At 40.7% G+C, this 24,846-nt stretch overlaps 1 protein-coding gene across 1 annotated transcript in view; it reads left to right on the forward strand.

Annotated features, from left to right (window-relative positions):
• Window positions 1-24,846, forward strand: part of SH3GL2 (SH3 domain containing GRB2 like 2, endophilin A1) — a gene marked incomplete at both ends in the record, with an annotated part of 103,610 nt that overhangs the window by 71,550 nt on the left and 7,214 nt on the right. The window contains 5 exons of the mRNA XM_082337588.1: window positions 8,423-8,491; window positions 14,675-14,747; window positions 20,052-20,195; window positions 22,055-22,188; window positions 23,499-23,657. Coding sequence (XP_082193714.1) covers window positions 8,423-8,491; window positions 14,675-14,747; window positions 20,052-20,195; window positions 22,055-22,188; window positions 23,499-23,657 — 579 coding nt within the window. The remainder of the gene's footprint in view (window positions 1-8,422; window positions 8,492-14,674; window positions 14,748-20,051; window positions 20,196-22,054; window positions 22,189-23,498; window positions 23,658-24,846) is intronic.

Genomic DNA, 24,846 nt, shown 5'->3' on the forward strand with positions numbered 1-24,846 from the left:
CACAGATGTCCTCTTTCTCTGTGGCAGTGCAGTGTAGGGCAGGGCTCTCACTACTGCTGTGTGGAGAGCTCATAAGGATTGTGGGTCTGAATCCAGATCCCTGCACAAGAGTAAAAAACTTGTGAGCATTTTATTGCCCACAGGTCCCCTAAAGGGACTGGGTCATGGCACTGTTGTAATCTGAAGCAGAAATACCATGTGGGAATAGATAACGAATGGGAATAGATTCTTTGCTCCTTTTCTGTACTGCAAAAAAAGCACGGATTGGCACATCTTCTAGCTAATACAGGCACCTTTTTAATGCCAATTTCTTCTCTGTTTCTCATACTGGTGGCCTGCTGGGAACAGAGAGTGTTAAAAAAGCACACAGTGTTCTGACTGTCCTCATCTCTCTGACAGCTTTTGAGCTTTTGCCAGCCTCTCTTTGCCAGCTCCTGAGGGCCCTCTAAACTGCAAAGGTGCTGGGGTTGTGACCAGCTTTCTGTCTGAACTTAAACTCTGCAGAGAACCGACCTCCTAAAGTGTGCGTTTGGTAAACATGCAAAACTTCAGTAATAAGTTTAAATGTGTGAAATGGATTCTCTTGGTTATTGTGGATGCACTGCAGTGTCTCACCTGTCAGCACACCTCTGTCACTGGAATGCATAATATTGATTTAAATTATGTCTGCCCTAGGGTGGTACTTATCTCATCTGTCCTGGTGGGTGCCTCTATGCAGGGACTTTCCATACCTAGATGCAACGTAGGCCACTACTACACCAGCACTTCCTCAGCAGTTCTTCCCTGATTCTCACCCTGCTTTATTTCATTTACCAGTAGACAGGCTCCAATGTAATGCAGTGGCATTGCAGCAGAGGCTCTGCAGTAACTCCTGTCAGTGCAGCAGCTTGCGGCATACTTTCATATTGTGCGCTAGTGATGAATGTGAATGATTCCCCCCGTGATGCTGGAGTTGCAGGAATTCTGCAGTGTGGTCCTTGCTAGCAGTCAGAAAGCAAAATGCTAAATCAGATTGGTCAAAGAAAGGATGGATCCAGACACCCTCTTCCCTCCCCTTTGACAGCTTTAGCTGAAAATGGAAAAAAAAGGCAAACTGGGTATTGATTCTAAGTGAGGAGAGTAAGAACACAGGGCAGGTTCACAATGCATATTTCTTACACTGCAACAATGCTGGAGGTTGGGATCCTGATCCCTTTTTATCCTTCTTGGAGAGAAATAGTTCCACTATTTCACTAAAGCCGTTTTGCTTTTGCTCTAGACTATCACTGGTGTTACTGGAGATCCTATCCCAGAAGAATTTCCTTCATTTCACAAGCTTTAGCAATGGCTTGTCTTTAGCATTGCCAATTCCTGTGTCTTATGTATGTCACATCTATAGCCAATTTCCTTGGCTTTCTGACCTGCCTTCAGACTGTTAGTGAATCTCTTAACAGGCCTCTGGGCCCTACTGCTAGCAGCTGTGATGACTAGAAAGGCCAAGCTATTGTATGTGTGTAAAGGGTACTTAAAAGGTGCTCTGTGGGAGATGAAGGGAAGCCTTTTGGAGTCCAGTCATAGCCTTCCCTTTTCTTCTTGAGTTTCCAAAATTCAGTTCACTTCCTGATCTTCGAATAGTGCACTTTATTGTTGACATTCTGCACCCAACAGCAGGGTCAAGGGAACTTTTAAGGGAAGATAAACCTACCCAGCCTGTGGCTGGTGTGGTGGTGTGGTGGAACAGGCCAGCGTTTCTAGCAGCAGGAAAGTTATTTCAGTGCTATCAGGGGAGGGAGTGTATTATTTCCTGATTAAATATATCTGCTGAGTGACAGAAGGGAAAAGGAAAAGATCATCTCAGACTTGTCTGGCAGATGCTTATCTTAACTACCTCATGAACATTTCTGTTAGATATGCTCCTGATGGCAAGCAGTAGCAGGTGCAAATTAATGCTCACAATTTTCCCATGTGGTAGGCAAGTGTATTTCTTCATTTTGCCAAGGAGAAAGCAAAGCTTCAGTGGCATGATCAAAGTCTCAGAGCAAAGAGGAGATAAACAATGAAGTTCCCTGGAGATTCTCGGGTCTCTCATTTTTTCCCTTTTGCCTTTCATGCTGTCCTCATGACCCCTTACAGCCTCTGTGGTAGCAGTAGAGTCATTGTGCTCCTCAGTTCTGCAAGGGAAGGATCTTCTGCTGATGAGCTCCAGCTGGCATTGTGGACTGTCCTTGTAGCCATCACAGTTGAAGAACAGAAATTTACTAATGAAATGTAAATGGGCATTACTGTGTCTTAAATGTATGTTAAGTTGTGATCCTGTTTTCATTTTGCTACTAAAGTGGCTCGTTCTACATTCTCATGCTATGTCCTACTGACAGTCCCTATTTTGCACAAGGTGTTTACAAATTAAAAGACAAATAGAATAAAATTCAAATAATTTTAAATGCAAGGGAGAGGATGATAAGCTTTCCTGTCTTGTGAAATCTTTTGTGCTTAATGAAAGTGTGGATTTTGCTCAGTTTCTCTAACAAATGAGTGCAATGTAAGTATAAGGCTAATGAGACACTTCTGGCTTCTGGTGAGATTTATCACATCTGTTGAGTTTCCTGAAGCTTTCCAAGACTAATGATATTGGATCACTTGGCTTGTAAATCAGGGCTTCCCTCATCTAGATGGCTGTTATGGAAAAGCTTTAGCAGGATCACTCTACCTCAGTTGAAATCAGATGTTAATTTCCTTTCCAGTACAGGATATCTACAGGCAGTAGATATTTTCTACTGCCTCTTATTTTTTGTGAAGATAAGGTATCTACAGACTAATCCAGAAAAGTTCCTTCTTTTCTTTCATATGCTGATGTCAGTTGGAGAAGAAGTCGTCTAAAATACAGCTAATTTACGTATGCTTTTGAGGTGGGGTTTTTCTTTTAGTCCCTATTCTAATTTATCTGAAATCACCAGAAAATCTCTTCTCTTGCTTACTGTTATTGCTGAGAATGTGATTTGCCACAAGCAAGTATGCTTCATTATCTGCAGAGAAGCAGGGCCACGACCATAAATTTGAATTACAGATGTCACGTTTTCTGTGGTAACAAATTCTGGTACCTTAAATGCCAAACTGCAGAATCAAACAGACAGAAAAATTAGCCTGCAAGTGGCAGTTTTGTCTTACTGTAGCATGTGAAATGACAGAATTAAAAAAAAAAAAAAAATCTTGATTAGAGACTGTGCTTTTTATAAATGTTCTCTTTCAAATGTTTTCTCCTTCTGAAAAGGCTACAGTGTTGGCAAACCTTCACTGTGTGTACACAGACTTCTTCCCATTAAAATGACAGACTTCTTCCCATTAAAATGTGTATTTCTCACGACTTTCTTTTGCAAGCCAGCTATGTCTTCCTTGTGTTTGCAAAGCTAACAAAGCATCCCAGCATTTTAAAGCCTGTTTGAAAATCTTTAACAAACCTGAAGATACGTCTGTCACTGTGCTTCCAGAACACGAACCCTTATAGTGACAGGCAAAAGTCAAAAAGGCAAAAACTGCATGGAAGAACTATAGAAACCTGTGGAACCGATACTAAGCAATCAGGAAAGAGAAGTCAATAGGGTGACTTGCATTTAACAAGCATGAACTACACAGAGCAGTATTTTTCTCCATCATGAATTTGTAAGCTCCATTCATTACTGTTTTCTGTAGCTTTCATATTAATAAAATTTTTGTTCCTACCACTTGGTCTGCTGTGTGGCAATTTGATAGGACTATAGTGTCAAGAGCCTTCCTTTTAGGGGTAGATAAGTTATGCCATGGAAACTGAACTATGTGGTAGATAGAAGCATTGTGGTAGGACGATATCCAAAATACCCAAATGGGAAACCCAGTCTAGGATGACGGTAATGATAAAAGGTATAAAGCAGTAGATCACAGTTTGCCGTGTGCTGTGAGCAAAAATGTTGCCGTGCTCTGTATTTGGAGTTATGAATGCCTGCCATAAGGAGACTGTTACTTTTTCAGTTTTACTGTGGTGTGACTGCTTTGCAAACAGGTCATTCAATTTGCATCTTAGGCAGTGTATTGTAGTGGTAATCTGTTGAAAGCTGGTTTTCTCCTGTGTAGAAGCAAAGCTGCTTTCTATACATGCTGCCGAAGTAGTATTTCATGAAATTAATAGAGCTGCAGATTCAGGTAACTACTATTGTAGTTTAATGCTGATCTTGCTGCATTTTCAGGTTTGGGTAGTGACATACCATGCTGTGCAAGGCTTTCTGGTAGCAGTTGTTTGAACTGTGAATTGTTCAGAAGGCACCCTAGTACAATGCAGTGTCATAGTACTGAAGAATGTAATTCTCATGGAATTCTCATTTGATTTACATTAATATCATCTTGTGAGTAGTGAGAGATGACAGTGTCAGATTCATATCATCATTAGAGGACTGCTGTATGGGATATTGTACAAGTGATCATCAGTGTATTCTATAAAAGGCAACTGGAATTTTCAGCATATCCATAGTAGCTGCACAAGCATTTTTTTTTCCTGTGTGACATGCCGCATCATGACACAGTAATATAAAAAAAAAGTTAATCGCACAGCTATATGAAAAATAGAACAAATGGCTCTATAACTAAGACCTAATAAGTTTTGTTGTTTCATATGAAATCCATCTACCAAACCACACTCCTATCACTATGGTTTATATTCCAGATCTGTCAGCATTTACAAAAAAAATGCGTTTTTAATACTATCTGCCAGGAAAAAAACAAGTTTATTTTTTCCCCTAAGTGGGTGGATTCATGCTGCTTTTGTTGTCCCTATTGAAACCATTCTGACCAGCAGATCTTAAGTTAATATTCTGCCTGAGTGGAAACAGGATCTTTATAAAATTGGAGTTTGCTCTAAGGCGCATAGCACTTTTTTTTCAGTCATATAAAATATGGAGATCCTGACTGTAAAACATGACATTGTTAGGTGTAGAAAAGGTCTGTATATTTTTGATGCACAAAAATGTTTTCATGACATTTTTTCCTCCACCCAAAAAAATGTTGGTATGTTATTTTTCACGAAAATATCTTGCTATTTTAATGATAATTTTATTGTAAAGGCTTTTGGGAGGCAAGATGGAATAAGTAATCAATATTAGAAAAAGAAGGCACAATCACAAAATAACTAAATAATGTTGGCTGTGGTATCAGATGAGGTCTTGATTCTTCCATATGATGGGCTAGGAGGAGATGTAGTATTAGCGTTATTAAAGACAACTTAAAGGGCTTAATTTTCATCCTGTTGTAAAGCAAGAACCAAAATGTTGAAATGTCGACTCAAATGACATGGCAAAGGAGACTTTTGGTTTCTGGCTAGCTGTAGCTGTTACCTGGAGATGTTTCTGACTGCTTCTGAATCTTTAGCACGAGAGCATATTCTCAGCTGATATAAGCTGGCATAGCTTCATGACCTATGATAATCAAATATGACAATCTTAGAGAATGGTGGAGCGGTAGCCTTAATGAAATGCTTTAACAGTTGATTTGGAGGATGGATATAAACGGGCTGAAGAATATCTCTAAACTTAGTCAATACAGTGATGACATAGATGTGGGCTCTTTTGCAAATGCTTAAGCTGCCTTTCTTGGGCCCACTGCTCCTACCTGACCGCTTTAGATTATGGCCTTGAAAAAGGGGCTTAATATCCTCTTCTGAGTAGATTTCCCCCGTTCAGCCCTAAGGGGCAAGAACTTTTGAGGGTTTAATTTTTAGGTTTTTTTCTTAAATTTGAATCCTTAATTTTAGTTCTCATCTCTGATTACTGAGGGGCTGTGGCCTTCAAGGAAAAAAAAAGTATTTAAATTTTCAAGTGGGATTTTGGTTCAGCTGCTCTTTTCCTGTAGTCTGTCAGTGCTTTTCCAAATCAGATTTCTGTGTGAATAATGGAGGTGAAGGTGCTTCCTTCAGGGCCTATGATGTAACTACCCCGAAAGAAGAGTCACCCATCTCAAGAAGGGCTGAAGACTTCACAGCTCATCTCTTTCCTTTGACTCACCTCCATGGTCTGTAAGAGTACTTGATCCAGACCCTTACAAATGAATTTTCTGCTTGGTACATAATTTTGTTAGTCACCTTAAATGAGTGACTCATTATGGTAATAGTGAGGCTAATATTGACAAAATGACCAAAAATGGAAAGCATGTGTAGAAGAGAGGGATGACCTGCCTTTTTAACTTAGCAGTGACCACTCAACCAGACTACAGAGCTGCACTATTAAGAGTGTCATACATTCCTCAGCTAGAGTAATGATGAATATGAAGGGAAGGAGCAATTGCTATGGTTTGTAGATGTGAGGTGGGATCTTTTGGGCATCTGTGGGGATGATATGCCATGTCTTTGCAAATCCTCATCAACTATGAAAATACCTCAAAGTGATGAAAAGGAAAACTACAGCTAAAAAGGGCTGCAACATTAATTACCTTTGATACTTTGTATCCTTAGAGTTGAACTTCAGTTATTCAAAATCTGTTTGGAATATTTAAGTACTAGCATATTTGCATACTGTTGTTTTCAGGGACCTAAAATCTTTGTGGTAGAAAGCTCCTGTGAATATTTTGCCATATCATCTGTAGTAGGAAGTCCATTCACAGAAGATTCATTCATGGATGGGTGAAGAAAGCTTCTGGTCTTTTATGCTTCGTTTGTTACCATTTTTCACAGAAACTGCAAATAAATAGCACCTTTTGGGACATCGAATCTGTCCCTTGTGCACTGCAGAATTTTTCCTAACGGCACTGAGTCTGAAATCTATGATTTTTTGTGGCATTTCACTAATCTCTGTAAGGCACAAGTTCAGTAATACAGACCACACAAATGAATGCACATCTGCATTCAGATTAATGACAGAGTGTCTGCACATCTCTTCTGTATAGGAAAGAAGGCATAAGTAAACTTCTTTGGTTTTTTCAAGATGTTTCATAGTATTGATGTCTCATTAATGCACCATTTTGGCTACTAATTTGCAAGGATCTGACAGAAAACAAACAGAGCTGATAGCCATTTCCTATTGCACAGATAATTATAGCCTGCATTACTAAGTGCTTGGCCATGCTGCACTTGCAGCTTTGTTGGAGTGAACTGCAGTGAATTTGAAATTAATCAATTGTCTGGATTTTATTAATGGGAATGTGAGTGATTGACTGTGGGTCTTGCTTCTCTTTATGCTAAAAGAAAGCTACAGAAGACTTAATGCAGTGGTTGAAACCAAGAGGAAAAAAAGGGCAATTTTTATCTCATTTCTCCTTGTTTATTGCAGAAGTCACTTTACTGAAATCAGTAGTTACACTTAGTTAAAACAGCCTAAAGATGATTCAGAGGCACCTAGGAAAGTTTGTAAAATCAAATCGTGTTTAGTTTAGGTTGGTGTTTAGATTGGTACATTCCCTGGATCATATGCACCTGAGTTGGTTGTGGAATTACACCACTAAAACACTTTGTGACTGACAATGCAATTGCTAAAACCCATTCTGAATGCTGCTGCATAGCAGTTGGCATTCAAATCTGTTACTGTCACTTTTACTGACAGTAAAGGGAAACTCAGTTCAATGTGTTCCACTGAATCCAGGAAATGAAATGGTAGCACAAAATAATTTTCTGATTATTTTTCAAACTGTGTATTTTATAAAAAAACAGAGTATTTGCTAAAGACTTGACACCAAAGTTCCCTTTCATTCTTTCTAATATATCTATCAGCTGGGTGTTTTATTTATAACTCATGTGAACCTCAAGCTCTTGCATGGTGTGAATGTAGGGTTTTTTGTATCTATCTATCACTGTTATTTATAAACATGATTTTTAATTGTGAAGGCCTGGTTGTGGCTTGAGTACTATGTTTCTGAAAGTTCTCTGGCATGGGTGCCTGTTGCCTTCTGGGTGACTAGAGTCAGGCCTTGGGAGCTTCTTCTTGCTCTGTGCTTAGGCATGATTATTACCCTTGATGTTGCATTGATAAACACTGGACAAAGCAGCTGGGGCCATTTTTCAGCTCTGATGAGAAATTTTTTACTTTCTTGATTCCTTTCCCAGTTCATTCTATCAAGTCACCTTCTTCATCAGCACACACGACCATAGATATTTATGTCTACTGAATACAGATCTGTCATTGTTGATTAATTGCTTGATAAGTTCCAAGATAGAGACATTAATTCAACAGAGAAATAGAGGTGTGATCTTGCAAAGACATGATAGTATGTACTTCTGACACAAGCAGAAGATTGGGTCTCTGAGACTTAAGCAGTAATATATTATTTTCTGATTGTTTAACTTAAGTTAAAGTGTGTTTGAAATAAATTTTTCAGAAAGAGTGTCTGAATGTTGTACCAACTTACAGAAAAAAAAAACATTTCCCTAGGAAATACAGTGGCTAGATTTTTCAGTTATTACTAAATCTGTTTGTTGTTCTTTTTTTAACTGCAGAAAGTGAGTGAAAAAGTAGGAGGTGCAGAAGGAACAAAGCTAGATGATGACTTCAAAGAAATGGAAAGGGTAAGTCTAAATACAGATGCGTATATTCATTATTATCATTCATCTTTCCTTTCTAGGACAGGAATTGCAAAGCTTTTGTCCCTGAATCACTCGAATAATTTTGAAACACTTTTTTTCTGTTTCTTATTTCTTTTTGTTTTCTAACCAAGGCATACATAATATATGGAACTCTTTATAATGCCAAGATTTCATTCAGAGATTGAGGCTGATGTCAGCTACAAATTAGTTTCAGTTAAACCATTGCAGAGGATCTCTGAAAAGGATCATAGAATCATAAAAAGATAGAATACCAGGTTGGAAGGGACCTCAAGGATCATCTGGTCCAGCCTTTCTTGGCAAAAGCACGGTCCAGACAAGATGGCCCAGCACCCTGTCCAGATGAATCTTAGAAGTGTCCAGTGTTGGGGAATCCACCACTTCCCTGCAGAGGTTATTGCAATGGATGATTGTGCTCATTGTGAAAAATTTTCTTCTTGTGTCCAATCGGAATCTCCCCAAGAGTAACTTGTACCCGTTACGCCTCATCTTTTCCATGTGACTCCTTGTAAAAAGGGAGTCTCCATCTTCTTTGTAGCCACCCTTTAAACACTGGTACATGGTGATGAGGTCTCCCCTAAGCCTTCTTTCCTCAAGGCTGAACAAACCCAGTTCTCTCAGCCTTTCCTCATATGGCAGGCTTCCCAGTCCTTTGATCATCTTTGTGGCCCTTCTCTGGACCTCCTCCAGCCTGTCCACATCTTTTTTGTATAACAGGGACCAGAAGTGTACACAGTATTCCAGGTGTGCCCTGACAAGCGCTGAGTAGAGTGGGATAATGACTTCTTTATCTCTGCTGGTGATGCCCTTGTTGATGCAACACAGCACCCTGTTGGCTTTCTTTGCCACAGCAGCACACTGTTCACTCATATTGAGCTTCCTGTTCACCAGGACCCCCAGGTCCCTCTCCATGGAGCTGCGCTCTAGCCAGGTGGATCCCAGCCTGTGCTGCACTCCTGGATTATGTTTTCCCAAGTGCAAGACCTTACACTTGGCCCTGCTGAACTTCATAAGGTTCTTGTTAGCCCACTCTTCCAGCCTATCCAGATCTTCCTGCAGGGTGGCTCTCCCTTCCAGAGTGTCTACTTCCCCACTCAGTTTGGTGTCATCTGCGAAGTTCATCAGGCTACACTTGATCCCATTATCCAGATCGCTTATGAAGATATTGAATAGCATTGGGCCCAATATCGATCCCTGGGGGACCCCACTTGTGACGGGTTGCCAGTTTGAAAAAGAGCCATTTACCACCACCCTTTGGGTGCGGCCTGTCAGCCAATTCCTCACCCACTGCACAGACCACTTGTCCAGGCCATAACACATCAGTTTCTCCAGGAGGAGGCCGTGGGTAACTGTATTGAAGGCCTTGGAGAAGTCCAAGTAGACAACATCGACCGCTCGCCCCATGTCAACCAAGCAGGTCACTTTATCATAGGCGGCCACTAGATCTGTCAGGCACGATCTGCCTTTTGTGAAGCCATGTTGGCTTTTCCCAGTCACATGCTTCATTTGACTCGTGATGGCCCCCAGGAAGATCCATTCCATGACTTTCCCGGGGATTGAAGTAAGACCGATGGGCCTATAATTACCCGGATCCTCCCTTGATCCCTTCTTGTAGATGGGGGTAACATTTGCCTTCCTCCAGTCTTCTGGGACAGCCCCCGATCTCCACGACTTCTTGAAGATTATAGAGAGTGGCCCCGCAATGACATCAGCCAGCTCTCTCAACACCCTCGGGTGGATGGCGTCAGGACCCATCGATTTGTAGGAGTCAAGCTCCTGTAATAATTCACATACTAACTCCTTCATCACTGATGGTGGGTCTATGTTTGAATCCTCTTGGATTTTTGTTCCCAACACCTGGGATCCAACAGCGTTGGTAAAGACAGAGGTGAAGAAAGCGTTGAGAACCGCTGCCTTTTCAGCATTGTTGGTGACTAATTCACCTCTACTGTTTAACAGTGGGCCTATGTTTTCCTTCTGTTTCTGCTTGCAACTTACATACCGGAAGAACCCTTTCTTGTTATTTTTGATGTCTCTGGCCAGTTCCAGTTCAAGTTGAGCTTTTGCCTTTCTAACTGCATCTCTGCACACTCTGGCAATGCCCTCGTAGTTCTCAGTGGACAATCTTCCACTGCTCCATCTCTGGTACGCATCTCTTCTGGTTTTAAGCAGAGCCAGGAGCTTGTGGTTGAGCCAAGGGGGCCTCTTGCTCCGCTTACTTCCTTTTCTTTTACAGGGGATAAACTGCTTTTGTGCTTCCAAGAGAGCATTCTTGAAGAACTCCCAGCACTCACTGGCTCCTTTATCCTCCATGGAAGCTTCCCACGGAATCCCTCCCAACTGACCTCTGAGCAAGTTGAAGTTTGCTCTTCTAAAATCTAGAACCCTTGTCTTGGGGCTAACCTTCAGCATGCTCAGCCAGATCCCGAACTCCACAACATTGTGATCACTGCAGCCGAGGTTGTTACTGACCGAGATACTACAAAGCAGGTTTTCTTTGTTCGTGAATAGCATGTCCAGTAGTGCCTCCTTCCTGGCTGGCACATCTAACATTTGTAAGAGGAAGCAGTCCTCTGTGCGTTCCAGGAATCTGATGGATGACATGCGAGCTGCTGTATTGTTCTTCCAGCAAACATCTCGGTAGCTGAAGTCGCCCATGAGAACCAGGTTCTGTTGACCAGAAGCTTGCCTTAGTGTCCCAAATATTGCTTCATCGGCTTTATCGTTGTGGTTTGGGCGTCGGTAGCAGATGCCCACTGTAAGGTCCTCCTTGGAGACAACCCCTCTGATTTTAACCCAGAGGCATTCAATAGAGCACTCACAATCACCGTAGTTGGCTTCGATACATTCAAGGTTTTCCTTAATATAGAGTGCAGCTCCTCCACCTCTTTTTCCCTGCCTGTCTTTGCAAAATAGCCTGTAACCGTCCATCGCGATTCCCCAGTCATGTGAGTTGTCCCGCCATGTCTCAGTTACTCCTCTGATATCATAACCTTCTGACTGAGCACGGAGCTCCAGTTCCTCCTGTTTGTTTCCCAGACTGTGCGCATTTGTATATATACACTTGAGGTGGTTGCTCCTCTGGTACACATATTGGGAGACAGCTAAGGAACACCTGTTGCCGCTCTGGCTGGCCTGACTTACTCCCCAGCTGGATATGGCAGCACGAGCATTTCTGTTTTGGAGTCCACCCCCCAAGTCCTTCAGTTTAAAGCCTGCCTCACCAAGTTTGCCAGCCTGTTGCTGAAGATTCCCTTGCCCCTTCTAGACAGGTGGATTCATCCCTCCCTAGCGTGTTACAGTCATCGAAGAATGCCTCATTGTCGTAAAAGCCAAAACCCTCACGACGGCACCAGCCATGTAGACAGGAGTTGATATGCATTATGTGCCTATTTCTGGCTACCCCCTTCCCTCAAACCGGCAAAATGGAGGAAAAGATAACCTGGGCACCAATGTTTTTCACTTGTACCCCCAGGGCTTGAAAGTCTTCCTTGATTTTACCCAGGTTTCGGCTTTCAGTGTTGTTCATGCCTACATGAAATAGTAACAATGGATAGTAATCCATTTTCTTGATGAGTTGTGGCACCCTCTCAGCCACGTCTCGAACCTTAGCTCCTGGAAGGCAGCATACCTCTTGTGACTCCCTGTCACTCCTGTTTAACGGCGGGGCAATATTTTCCTTCTGTTTCTGCTTGTTGCCTATGTACCTGAAGAACCCTTTCTTGTAGTTTTTGACATCTCTGGCCAGTTTCAATTCAAGCTGAGCTTTTACTGTTCTAACTGCATCTCTGCACACCTTGGCAAGGCCCTCGTAGTTCTCAAAGGGTATTTGTCTGCTTTTCTATATCTGGTATGCTTCTCTTTTGGTTTTGAGAAGACTCAGAAACTCACAGTTAAGCCAAGGGGGTCTCTTGCTCCACCTACTTCACTTACCTTTAAAGGGGATGAACTGGTTTTGACCTTCCAGGAGAACGTTCTTGAAAAAATCCCAGCACTCACTGGCTCCTTTATCCTCCACAGAAGCTTCCCACAGAATCCCTCCCAACTGACCTCTGAGTGAGCTGAAGTTTGCTCCTCTAAAATCGAAAACCTTTGTCTTAGTACTAACCTTCAGCATGCTCAGCAAACTTCATGATGTTGTGATCACTGCAGCCAAGGCTATCACTAACTAAGATATTACAACAGAGAAAGTCTGTCTAAAAGATGGTCATTTCAATGGCAAAGGGTGCCTGTAATTCTCAGCTCCTTGAGCATCTGTCAGGAGGAGCAAGAGCTGTCTGCTGAAGAGGGCTGACAGCGCACTGGAATATTCATTCATACATTCAGAGATCCTGTTAGGCAGCCTCCACTGGCAAAGTGCCTTGGGTAGCTGGGGCTAAGCCCCCAACAGACTGCTTGGTGAGGCTGGCAGTGGGTGTTTCTATGGAGGGGGGAAAAAAAAGAAAAAAGCCACAGCTGTTTGTGATGGTGATAATATTTCAGCTGGAAGGATCAGTAGGGGCAGGGGTTTTTCTGGCTTCAACTTTGAAAGGTACTATCGAATCTTGTAAGGTGATTTGTAGGGTACGTAGCTGATACATAACTCTGATCAAAAGAAACAGAAGCTATTTATCTGTACATTTGTATAGTGAGATGGGGAAAAAAACTTGGATGGAAAATAAAGGAGAAGGGCATGTTCTTTGTACTTCTTACAGCGAATGTACTGCAGAGTTTGTGTCTCTCATTCCACCCAGCGTCCCTTTGAATGTGCCGCAAGTATAGGCACTGCTGCCCGAACTGGAAGATGTTAACAAAGATTCATAAAACTGATGCAAGGTTTAGAGTGGAAAATAGGACATTGCAACAGCCAGGGGTGAGTTCCACACAGTGCTTGTGGGCAGCATGGCTTGGCAGCCCACGAGATAAGTGCACTGAGAGTTGAGAAGAGAATGGAGTAAACTCATCAGTTGCCTCCACACTCCCCACCTGGGCCTGTGTCCCTTGCCAGCTTTTCTACAGGCAGTGGACATGCTCCTTCTGCCTATCCCCAGCCTTCTGTTCCCTCAGCCCCACTCTTCCTCTGCAGCCTTCTAGCCATTTCTGTGCTCCCTACCAGGCAGTTCAGCTACGTACTCAGCCAGGGCAGGCAGACCTCTTCTGCTTGTTTGTGTAAAGCATAGAGCAAGACCTGGCAGATGGCAGTGGCAACAGGAAACAGGAAGGAGGTCAGTCACAGCATGCTGCAAACAATCTATCTCAGGTGTTATTTTTTAAAATAGGAACTTGCCATTATGGTAAAGGAGTTCACTCTGTGGGACACAAGCTACCCTGCAGAGAAATGCAATGTGTCCTCATAAATGCAGAGTACAGGACAGGTTATGGGGATCCCCAAATCTGCCAAAACAGCATTTTTTTCTTTGAGGCCTGATTCTGAGAGGGAGACTAGTTGCATAGTTTGCTATATGCAGCTTAGGAAGCTGATGCGGTGTACTTCTTAAGAAAGCAAGAGTTCCTGTTACAGTAGAAGAAACTAATGCTATTCAGTTCTAAGTATTTTAAGCTCCTAAATATAAAATACTTCTTCATGGAGGCAGCCAAGGGAAATAAATGGTAAGTGTGTCCATGCTGATAGGTTTCTTTAAATTGGAAACTGAGTGATACCTACTCTTCCTTACCCCAGTTTTACCAGACCTCACCCTGAAAGAGGCAGACAGCCCATTTTATCATTGGTGGTTGGTTTTGATTGACATCTGCTTTCCCCTCATTTTGACAGTTATTAGGTGATCAAAGATGGCTAATTCTTAAACTAGTTTTCAGTGACCATTCTATCAAAAAGTTTTCCCTGTTGTGGATGCTTCCCAAGGTGATGTAAAGTATCAGCACGGTGCAATGAGCCATATCAAATTCCTAGCACACCCTGAGGTACTCTGTACTAATGGCCTCACTTGAGAATGGATCTGCTCTAAACTGAAATGGTGGACTCATGTTTTGGTAGTTTTCCAGGTATTATCACCATTCTGGTACCAGGGCTGTTCTCAGGGACACAAAAATAAAATTATAAGAAGACTTAAAAGAATTTATAAGACCAAAAATAAGAGAGAAAAAGATCTTCCTTTGGTCTAACACCTTTTTTTCATGTTTCTTTTTGTTTAACTCTCTGTCCTTTAGAAAGTGGATGTTACCAGCAGGGCAGTTATGGAAATAATGGCAAAGACAATAGAGTATCTTCAGCCCAATCCAGGTAATGTAATTTCACAGTCTCACAGTACTTGCAGCACTTTTTGAAAATACTCTTTCTCACCAATATGTGGTCTCACAGATCTCATCCTCACTGGTGCAGTTAAGATTAACACAAAATTGGTGAAGTTACCGTGAAGTAAAAGACAGAGATGAGTACAGGCTTCTGGGTTAGGCTGTCAAGGGGAATGGAGACTGGCTTTGGGAGGCTTCTTTTCCTTTTGTGTGTTCTTGCTTTAGGTAAAAAGGCAGCATATGCCTGGAAACCAGTTGTATTTACTTGCAGGCATCTGAGTGTCAGCACTGTGAGCATGGGGTACTCCCTGGGAGCTGGAGATGGCTGTGGATTCCCCAGGGGTAGCAGGGCAGGGCCTGGCAGCCAGGGCCCATCCCATTGCTCCATCTAGGAGCAGGGCAGCCAGGGGGCACTGGGGCAGCAGCAGCCCTGGTCATCAGGCACTTCCCTGGGTATGGGGACAGGTCGAGGCCAGCAAGTAGCCCACAGGTAGGGATTAGGACCAGGCATGGTGAGGGTGTCTGCATGAGGCATCTCTTTCTTCTGCAGTCCCAGTCATTCACCCTATGTGAGGGAAAACGACCAGGCAGTCCTTGCAGACCATGGGAAGAAAGACAAAGTTCTGAAGAAACTTCCCCCAGGGCACAGGAAGAGATGTAGCAACACATTTCATGTGGTCCTCTAGTGATTTCCCATCCTCATTAGAGTTACTACAAAAGGGAGGGTGCGAAAGAGCTGTTGATGCTGAACTGGAGAAAAGGACAGATAAACAGATGTAATCAGAGATGACTAAATTGAACTTTCAAAATAGAAATAAATGATTGGTTTCCATGGGGAGATGAAATAAAGGTTTTGTGATTGAGCTGATGGAGAGCTGCATGCTCCTCTCTTGCCAAAGGATCCTCACAAGGAGGGGTGATGTGGAGCTGTTATAATCAAGTAAACAATTACATTCAAGAACTTGAAGATTTCTATAGTGATCTAGGAGCACAGACATAAGTCAATGCCAGCTTCACTGATGGGGTCAACAGAGTTATGCTTGTGCAAAATTAGCGTGAAGGTAAAATGAGGCCCTCTACCTACCATAAGTATCTTAGAGTTTCATAGAAGTACAGACCAAATTCACTCATTCACTGTGAGGAATTTTTTTCCTAATAGCTGGAAACAAACTTGAACCGGTGTGAAATATTTTAACTCCAGCGTGGTAGGATGAAGGACTGTTGCTGGTATAGCTTAATTGGTGATATTTTTATGTTAGACCACAGAGGAAAGGAGGATAATTTGATGATGCTGCTAGTGGACTGGAAAAAAAGAGGAATAATATTTACAAGTTCAAGAACTGGTAGAGAGAAAATAATGATGACTAGAACAGTTTCTATGTCAACAGATGAAATACTGTTTATGGCTTGAGTCCACAGCTTCATTGCTCATCGTCAACAAGCACTCTGCAGGAAAAGCAACAGGATTGACAAACATTATGGGGCTAGTGATAAAATTGTTAACTACTGTCAAGCTGCTGTTGTGCAACATCATACAGACCCAGTAATAAGCTTTGGCTCTTTAGTGCTTTTCTGGCTGCCTTCCTGACACATCTGAGTGATTATGATTTCTGTGAATCATGAAAGAGGCTCACAGCAACGGCTGAGAGTAAAATTTCTGGAAGTAGCTAAGAGTGTGATTTCAAGCACCTCAGGCTGCTACAAGTTTGCAGTGCTGCAGGAAAGAGCAGTTCCCATACTCTAGCCACACATCCCTTCATCTGCTTGTGCCATGTGCAACTAGGATCAGAAAATTAAAATTGTAATAGACAGGAGGAAGATTGACTTTCTTGCATATCAAATGAGATCATGTTATTCATTCCACAGCTGGGCAACAGTAGCAGATGGAGTAAGAAGAGGACTGACTCTTTTCAGCTCTCACCTGATCTTAGATTGTTTTATGCCAATTGCAAAAGGGCTTCCTACAGTGAGAAGAATTGCATGGAAGATTGCTTTTTTTTCAATAAAATAAAAAATTTCTTCTTTAAATTTCTCCCTACAACTGTATTACTATTTACCTGGGACACCAAAAATGCTGATTTCCAGTATTTCCTGTTTGCTTTCTCATTTTCATAAAAAATAGAAACATTATGTTGGGAAGAGGAAGGAAATTTAACAGAAGATTTTCTTTAAAAGTTTACCTGGGTTTGGTAGGGAGAAGAGGGTTTGGGATGTAGCACACATTCCTTGATAAGTAAGATGTGCACTGAAAACATCAATATGCTTGGATAACATAGTACTGCAGTGCTAGAGATCAATTGGCTTCATGTTGTTTTGAAGGATCAATAAATTAAGTATGCAGCATTGTCTAACTTCACTAAACAGTTAATTAAGTAATGCTGGAAGGAAAAAGGGAGAGGAAAGGGGGAAGGGAAGGGAAGGGAAGGGAAGGGAAGGGAAGGGAAGGGAAGGGAAGGGAAGGGAAGGGAAGGGAAGGGAAGGGAAGGGAAGGGAAGGGAAGGGGAAAGGAAAGGAAAGGAAAGGAAAGGAAAGGAAAGGAAAGGAAAGGAAAGGAAAGGAAAGGAAAGGAAAGGAAAGGAAAGGAAAGGAAAGGAAAGGAAAGGAAAGGAAAGGAAAGGAAAGGAAAGGAAAGGAAAGGAAAGGAAAGGAAAGGAAAGGAAAGGAAAGGAAAGGAAAGGAAAGGAAAGGAAAGGAAAGGAAAGGAAAGGAAAGGAAAGGAAAGGAAAGGAAAGGAAAGGAAAGGAAAGGAAAGGGAAAGGAAAGGAAAGGAAAGGAAAGGAAAGGAAAGGAAAGGAAAGGAAAGGAAAGGAAAGGAAAGGAAAGGGAAAATGATATTAAAGACAAAGGTGAATTTATTGAAAGAGATGTTGGGCTGAGGTTAGTGCAAATGAAAAAGATAGCTTTGTAGACTTCCTAATTACGAAAAAAACTTAAAGGCAGCTGAAAATAACTAAAATTGAACATGATGAATGCTCAAAGACTTTCCATGCAGATCTACATGACCATAATTTCAAGAAAAAGAGGTGCAGGATGAACAAGATTGAAAGTACAAAAAATGAGCAATTGAACCCACTGCTGAAGTTTCTTTCAAACTCTTTTGGCAGTATTCTTATGATTCGCTACGGCTCTGTTAACACTTAATATTAAGATGACTCGTTAGAGACACAATGAAAGTCAATGTAAAGGAGAGGGAGTGCAACTGGGAAAAGAATCAAGCATTCAGGTCATTTCCATGTGGTGTTTTGTACATCTCTGCCTGTCCTCACTCAGTTTGAAGAATAACTTAGAGAAGAAAGTACGTGGCACTAGCACAATAAAGCAGTAGAAATGAAGGGGCTCAGGATGGGATTTTGAGATTGACTGAGCACAAACTTACCTATGCTCCCATGGAAATTACTGGAATCAACTTTAAAAGAAGTGGAGTGAGACCACTGGTGGATGTATTCTAAGATTTCCTACTAAATCATTCTAAGGATTCTAACATAATCATTATTAAATGATTAGATGAATCGTTGAAACATTAATTTTTCATGCTTACCTTTCTTCTCTTTATGATTTATTTCTTGCCCTTCCCTTATTGCCCTTTCATGTCTTTCATTCTTTCCTGTACCTTTTGCTTTCTACTCATACCTGCCTGTCCAGAATATAGCCACTTCATTTTTTTATATTCCCTCTTACTTTTTTTTCTTTTATTTCTGAAAATATTCCCATTTGTTCCTGGTTTAATGCAGCTTGCTGCCTCTATTCCTCTGCCTGATTTTGTTTGTGTCTTAGTTTCTTTTGTGCTTCTGTATTTTCCCATTGCTACCATCATTTCGATGCCATTTTTAAAGGACAGACACTTCATTAAAATGCAGTTTCTTATACTGAACAGTCAGCCAGTCTGCTGACTGTAGTTTTGTAGTGGGTAGAAACAGAAGGCATCAAGAAATTCAGATGCTGAAAAGCATGATCTGGTGGCACTCAAGGGTAGTGAGAAAGCTTACAAAAACATAATTATGATATGTGAAAAATATGTTATCCTTTCATAGCTGCTTCTCAGGCAAAATAAGTACTATGACACTCGCCTGATTTTCCTGTGTCTGTGTCTATGGCTGTGCATACATTTGTATGCCACAAAGTGAAACATATTCAGGAACTGGAACCATCTCTTGATATGCACTTTCAACAATAAATTAAGAGCAAAATACTTGTTGACTCCAGTCTGCTTATGTTTTGTTTCGTTGCAGAAATGTGTGCAAGGTTGAGTTTTGACCAATGAAATCAGCACACAACAGTGTGAGCTACTAATGTTTTGTAAACAGAACATATTTTATACATATATATATACACATATACACTAATGCGTAAGAGCAACTAACAAAGCCAAGCCTTTGCAAGGAGGAAGGTAGAGGCATTCATAGCTGCCCTCCTGTAGCACACACAATAATGTAGGTAGAAACACTCACTGAGTCAGCTTTGCTGGCAATAGGATTCAGCTGGCAAAATTTGAAGTCAAGTGCCATTAATTAATTCACTCTCTGCAGCCCATTCACATTCTGTAGTTGCAAAAAATTCACTAAAACACATCATCAAACAAATCAGTTCTTTTATGTTTTCTGTCTTTGTTTTCATCAATTATGACAATTGTGTGCTTTCTTCTGATCTGCAGTTGTGTATCTGAAATAAAACATGAGCTAAAGTACAGTTGAAAACCATATTGAAGTACGGCTTTCCCCAAATCCCCATAAAAAGCAAAAAGTGTTTCAAAGGTTGTTGGACATCATGTTTGGGGACATAGGTGTTGTTTAATATTCTACAACAGAACAACTTTGAAACATTTAAAAAATGTGGGGCACCACAGTTTAATCTTGAGGATACCTAGTCTGGACTTTTCCTTGAGAGGAAGGCTGGCTCTATCTGCTATCCATCTGGTAACCGAGGATTTTAAGATTAAGAATTTGGGGACAGCTTCAAGATTTTTCTACCTGAGTTGTAGCACATGTCAAACATGCTATCTTGGGAGTGTTCCTGGGCTTTCTTATGTCCAAGTCATTTCAAGGGAAGCTTTGACTTAAAGTTCAGGACAGAGCCTCCTCTCTGGCCTACCAGCAGAAGAAAAAAGTCAGTGACCAACAACATTTCATTCCTTTGCTCTAAAAATAATTGATGAAAAACAGGGCTTAGTCCTAAACTTAGATAATGTCCTTCAAATACATTGTCGGTAGCTCAGATGATAAATTTAAAGAGTGCATTCCTGTCTGTGTAGTCCAATTGTTGCATGTTTGTAACTGCTGTCACTTGCCTGCTTCAGCTTCCAGAGCTAAGCTCAGCATGATCAACACTATGTCCAAAATTCGAGGCCAGGAAAAGGGACCAGGTTACCCTCAGGCTGAAGCCTTGCTGGCAGATGCGATGCTGAAATTTGGCCGAGAACTTGGAGAAGAATGCAACTTCGGTAACTTGATTACTTCCCTTTCTGTTATAATGCAATAAAAATGGTAGTAAAATTTGATAGAACTTTCATTATTAAAGTGTTGCACTCTTATAAAGGAAGAACTTCTGCAAGAAGCATCAGAGTTCTGCTTCATCAGACTTCTCCTTTAAGGTCGGTCTAGGCCTGTTGAGTATCTTTTGCAGATTCGGACTAGATATTTTTGACTTGTGGATGAAAGTCAAATTGTTTCCGTTTGAACCCGTATCTGTATAGCCTTTAGGCTTTCTGTCATAGATTATGTTACTGGGGATGTGTTGGGATGACAGATGTACATGTTCAGAAATGGTATTATTCTCTATGCATGTGTACAATAAAAACCTTTTGTCTTCAGAATCCTTATAATAAATGCTATTGTCCTCATTATAGGCAAAGAATAAAGGCTAATACATTTTTAATAGACTTTGACCTTTTTTTCTGACCAAATTCCACATTTTAAGGAACTAGTGAATACTCCTGTCTTACCTGTCAACTGGTCCTTCCTCCAAGCCCCAAATGAGTTTACAGCTGCCTGAGTTAGAAATGTTAAACTGAGACTTAACATTGTGTTCTTCAACAGTAGAGGTCTAACTAAAAGAGATGACAGTCATGACAGGGTCCTTAGTCTTTCTGTCCTATTTGTGTGGGCTTCTCTGTGGCCATTTTTATATGGCAAGACAGAGGACCCTCAAATAGGATGGTGAAAATTCTGTTTCCTATTTCAGTCCTCATAAAATGTTGTACCTGGCATAAACACATCTGCAATGGAAAAGGTAATTTCTTGTTTGTTTTATATAATTTACTAGTTAGCTTGGCAGATGTGGGTTGATCTGTGCTAAAGACTACTGAATTGTTTTTTTAATTGGTTGCCTCTCAATTGCTAAATTTCAAACACATTTTTAAAGGGAAAATGAAGAACTAATAGAATTTAGTTTGTGCAAATTGCTGTATATTCCCTGATGATTGCAGTAGCATGTAGCAGAATAGATATGGCAATTATTTTTACATTCATAACTAATAGTAGCTATTATGGCTGTTTGCCACTTTTCATTCGGGTCTGGCAGGCTCTCTGGTTTTGCAGTGCATTACTGGCATCCCCTGCTTGGGAGACAAAGGTCCTTCTGATTTCTCAGATTTTTCAGTTTTCAGACACTTTGTATTCTTTGAAAGTGGTTTGTTTTTTTTTTTCCACCAACCTACACCTCAAACCAGGAGGGTATTTTTGAGCTGCTGCTTTTGTTTTTATCCAGAGGATGTAAACCAGAGTGGTATTTTTTGTGGCCCTGGAGTTAATCTTGGAGGAAATCTCAGAAGGCAGCTAATTTTTATTGAAGTTTATGAACTTGAGTAAGTGTATGAAGTCGATAGTTTCATCAAAAAAATGTTTCATCAATAAAAAAAGAAGTGGAATTGTTAACAATTTTTACATTTGATACTGTCACTAGTCTCACTGAAACAAACAGGGAGACCTAGACTTGCATTAGAGCTATTTTTGTATGCAGTCTAGTGTCTGGTGATGGCAGCACTGGACCAAATACAGATAATTCTTTTCTAGCGTGTTTGTTTCACCAGAATGAGGAATGAATGGACAACAAGGGCTGTGGAGGAGGCTGTCTTGACGCATCATGGATCCTCAAGTTCAGCTGTGTTACAAGGCATAAACTCTGGGGGCTGCAGAAGTGTAAAATCCATGTTGCCCTTTCACATAGTGCGTCATACTCTGTTTCTTTCCTAAACTTGAGACTTAAAATGAAATGTTAACTGAAATTTCCATGACTCAGTTTCATTCTACAGTGATTTGGAACTAAGTTATTTTGAGATAAACTGGACATCTTTTCTTTCAGGACCAGCACTTGCAGATGTGGGAGAAGCTATGAAGGAGCTTTCTGAGGTCAAGGACTCTTTAGACATGGAAGTGAAACAAAACTTCATTGACCCACTTCAGAATCTCCATGATAAAGATCTGAGAGAAATACAGGTATGTGGCATTTTAATAATGCCAAATGTGCAGACTGCGTATATGTTCAAAATTTATGTTAGTTGTGTAGTTTGAAATGGGCTTTCAGATTTGCAGATTATTTGATTTTAGTTTCTTTTGGCTTGAGTTTTACTTTTCAGTTCTGTCTCTCTTGTAGATGGTTCAGAAAGGGAAAGATCAAAATTCTAGCATTTTTTTGATGGTAGCATCGTCAAGCTTATGCAGGCATAAACACAGTACTCTAATCCTACCATTTGAAAGCTCATTTCACAAAATAGATTAACAGATGTTTACATTCAATGTTTTAGTGTATGACATGTGAGGGTGTTTCGATAGTTGCCTCTGTAGGCACTATTCTTTTGTCTGTAAGAAGACTGTGTCTGAAACATTCCCAGGAATTTTGAACACAAACACTGTTTCCTTGCATGAATTACGTAATCAGTAATCCAAGAACCAGCCAGCATTTACAGAGAAAAATCTGTTTGCACACATACTTCTACGGACACAACCTAATTTTATAATTGTGGAAGTAAAAGTGCCTCCCAGTTCAGCAAATGCTTATCTGTATAAGTAATTGTTCTTCTGAGCTCAATAAGACATTCATGTTGTTAAATATATCTGGAAGAAAGATGTCTTAGACAGTTTGATATAATTTACAAAGTTGATAAAGTTATAAATGTCATAATAGATGACAAATTGATTTTTCCGAGGGAAAGTAAACACCTAAAGTATTCATGCTCATGCTGGTAGCATTAACTTTTGGCCAGCTTGGTGTGGCAGCTGCTAAACAGATTGACATGAATGTTACGTCAGCTAACAAACTAGAAAATCTTTAATAAAAGATAATACTGAGATCCTTTGGTGGTCTGATGGAAATGATAAAAATATTTTCTGTGTTGCTTTGTTTATGAGAACTGTTACACAGGCAAAAATGTACTAACTTGTGCTTTTAATAGTTTTTTCTTAAACATCTAGGGAAAAACCGTAGTGTTCAGGTAATTTGGCATCAGAATTAAAAAGCTACAAACTGGCATATCTTTTATACAGGTGGCAATTGCAATTATCCATTCTGTCTGGCCTTTTTTAATGTTGAAGCTCTGTCCTTTAGACAGCAGTGTGCCAGGCTTCCTAAATGATATGTAAAACCACCTACTTCCTTGTTCTGTATTTCTCCCCGCTGGGGAAGGGTTGATATACAGCAAACAGCACATGCTTGCAAATGTACATGGACTACCTGATTCCAATGCAGTATAAGGAGAGTTGGGGAACATCCTTTATTCTGTGCCTGCGTTTGCATTTTTGTTTTTTAGCACCACCTAAAGAAAATGGAGGGTCGACGCCTCGATTTTGATTACAAAAAGAAAAGACAGGGCAAGCTCCCTGATGAAGAACTTCGCCAAGCTCTGGAGAAATTTGATGAATCAAAAGAAATTGCTGAGTCAAGCATGTTCAACCTTCTGGAGATGGATGTGAGATATCCTTTGTTAATTTTTGAGCTGAATCTTAAAAAGAGAAAGATACTGGTTCAGCAGCGAAGGCAGTCTAAAGCAGTCTAAAAATTGAAAGCCTTATTAACTCCATGACGCCACAGATTTCCTGTTGCTGTACAGTGGGGAAGCAGTTGCCTCCTTGGTGGATTCAATGACAGGCTCAGAATCTATAGTAATGTACAGCATGCACATGTAGAACTCATAGGTATTTTATAGGTAACTGAGCTAAAGAATATAAATCCTCTGTACCATCATTATGCTTCCTAACTGCATAGTGTTACTTAGAAAACCAAAAATATCTTCCTTATTAGAATTATGCAAATGTAAGTCATGACTTTTACTTAGCTGTGGTTTTAGAGTTTGAGCCAAGGCTTTTGCTCAAGTGTGTGGGCTGCTGAAAGGATTGGTAAAGATCAGAGATGATGAACTCAAAACCCCATGGTCTCTGTTGTAATCAGATGCAATAGTGAATAGGAAAGCCAAAGTTAATGGGACTGCTCAAATCTGACTCTGCAGCGTATTTTTGGTTACAGACTGGTTTAGGATTGAGCATCTATTAGGTTTTTTTAAGCTATTTATAATTAATTTTGAAACTGTAAAATCAAGCTAAGAAAAAATTATCGCTTTGGGAGGGAAAAAACATTTCAGCTGAAGCCTGTCTCACAGAATATGTGATCAAAAGAAACTCAGTTTAAATATTTCTGTTGAAGTAAATGATTGGATTTATTTATTTAAAGTTTAAACATGCACCTAATTTAATTCTTCATTTTGTTACCAGATTGCTGTAGAGGGGCCATAACAAACCTGAAAATATTTGTATGTTAGGAATTAAACATAGCTGTGCTGAAATAAAAGAAGTATAACACGTTTGTAGTTTTAATCCTTGTAGTAACATCCAACCCTGTGTGTCCAGATAGTGCTGGCCTGCATTACACTGTTGCGGCATTGTGTATTATGGAAACTGTTAGCAATTGCATTGCCCACACAAGAGTTTTGGATGTTTTTTTCCTCATGAAGTAGAATCCTATCTGCCTTCACTACAAATATTGTGCATCCAAGAGTACGCAGTATCTTCCTGTTTTGGTCTGCTTCACAGGCCAGAATACAACAGAAGCATGACCAGACTCCCTATGGTTTTGTGCCTCTGAAAGGCAGGGAGGGAGAAGGT

The sequence above is a fragment of the Platalea leucorodia genome, assembly GCF_965183815.1.
Source record: "Platalea leucorodia genome assembly, chromosome: Z".
NCBI classification, from domain to species: domain Eukaryota; kingdom Metazoa; phylum Chordata; class Aves; order Pelecaniformes; family Threskiornithidae; genus Platalea; species Platalea leucorodia.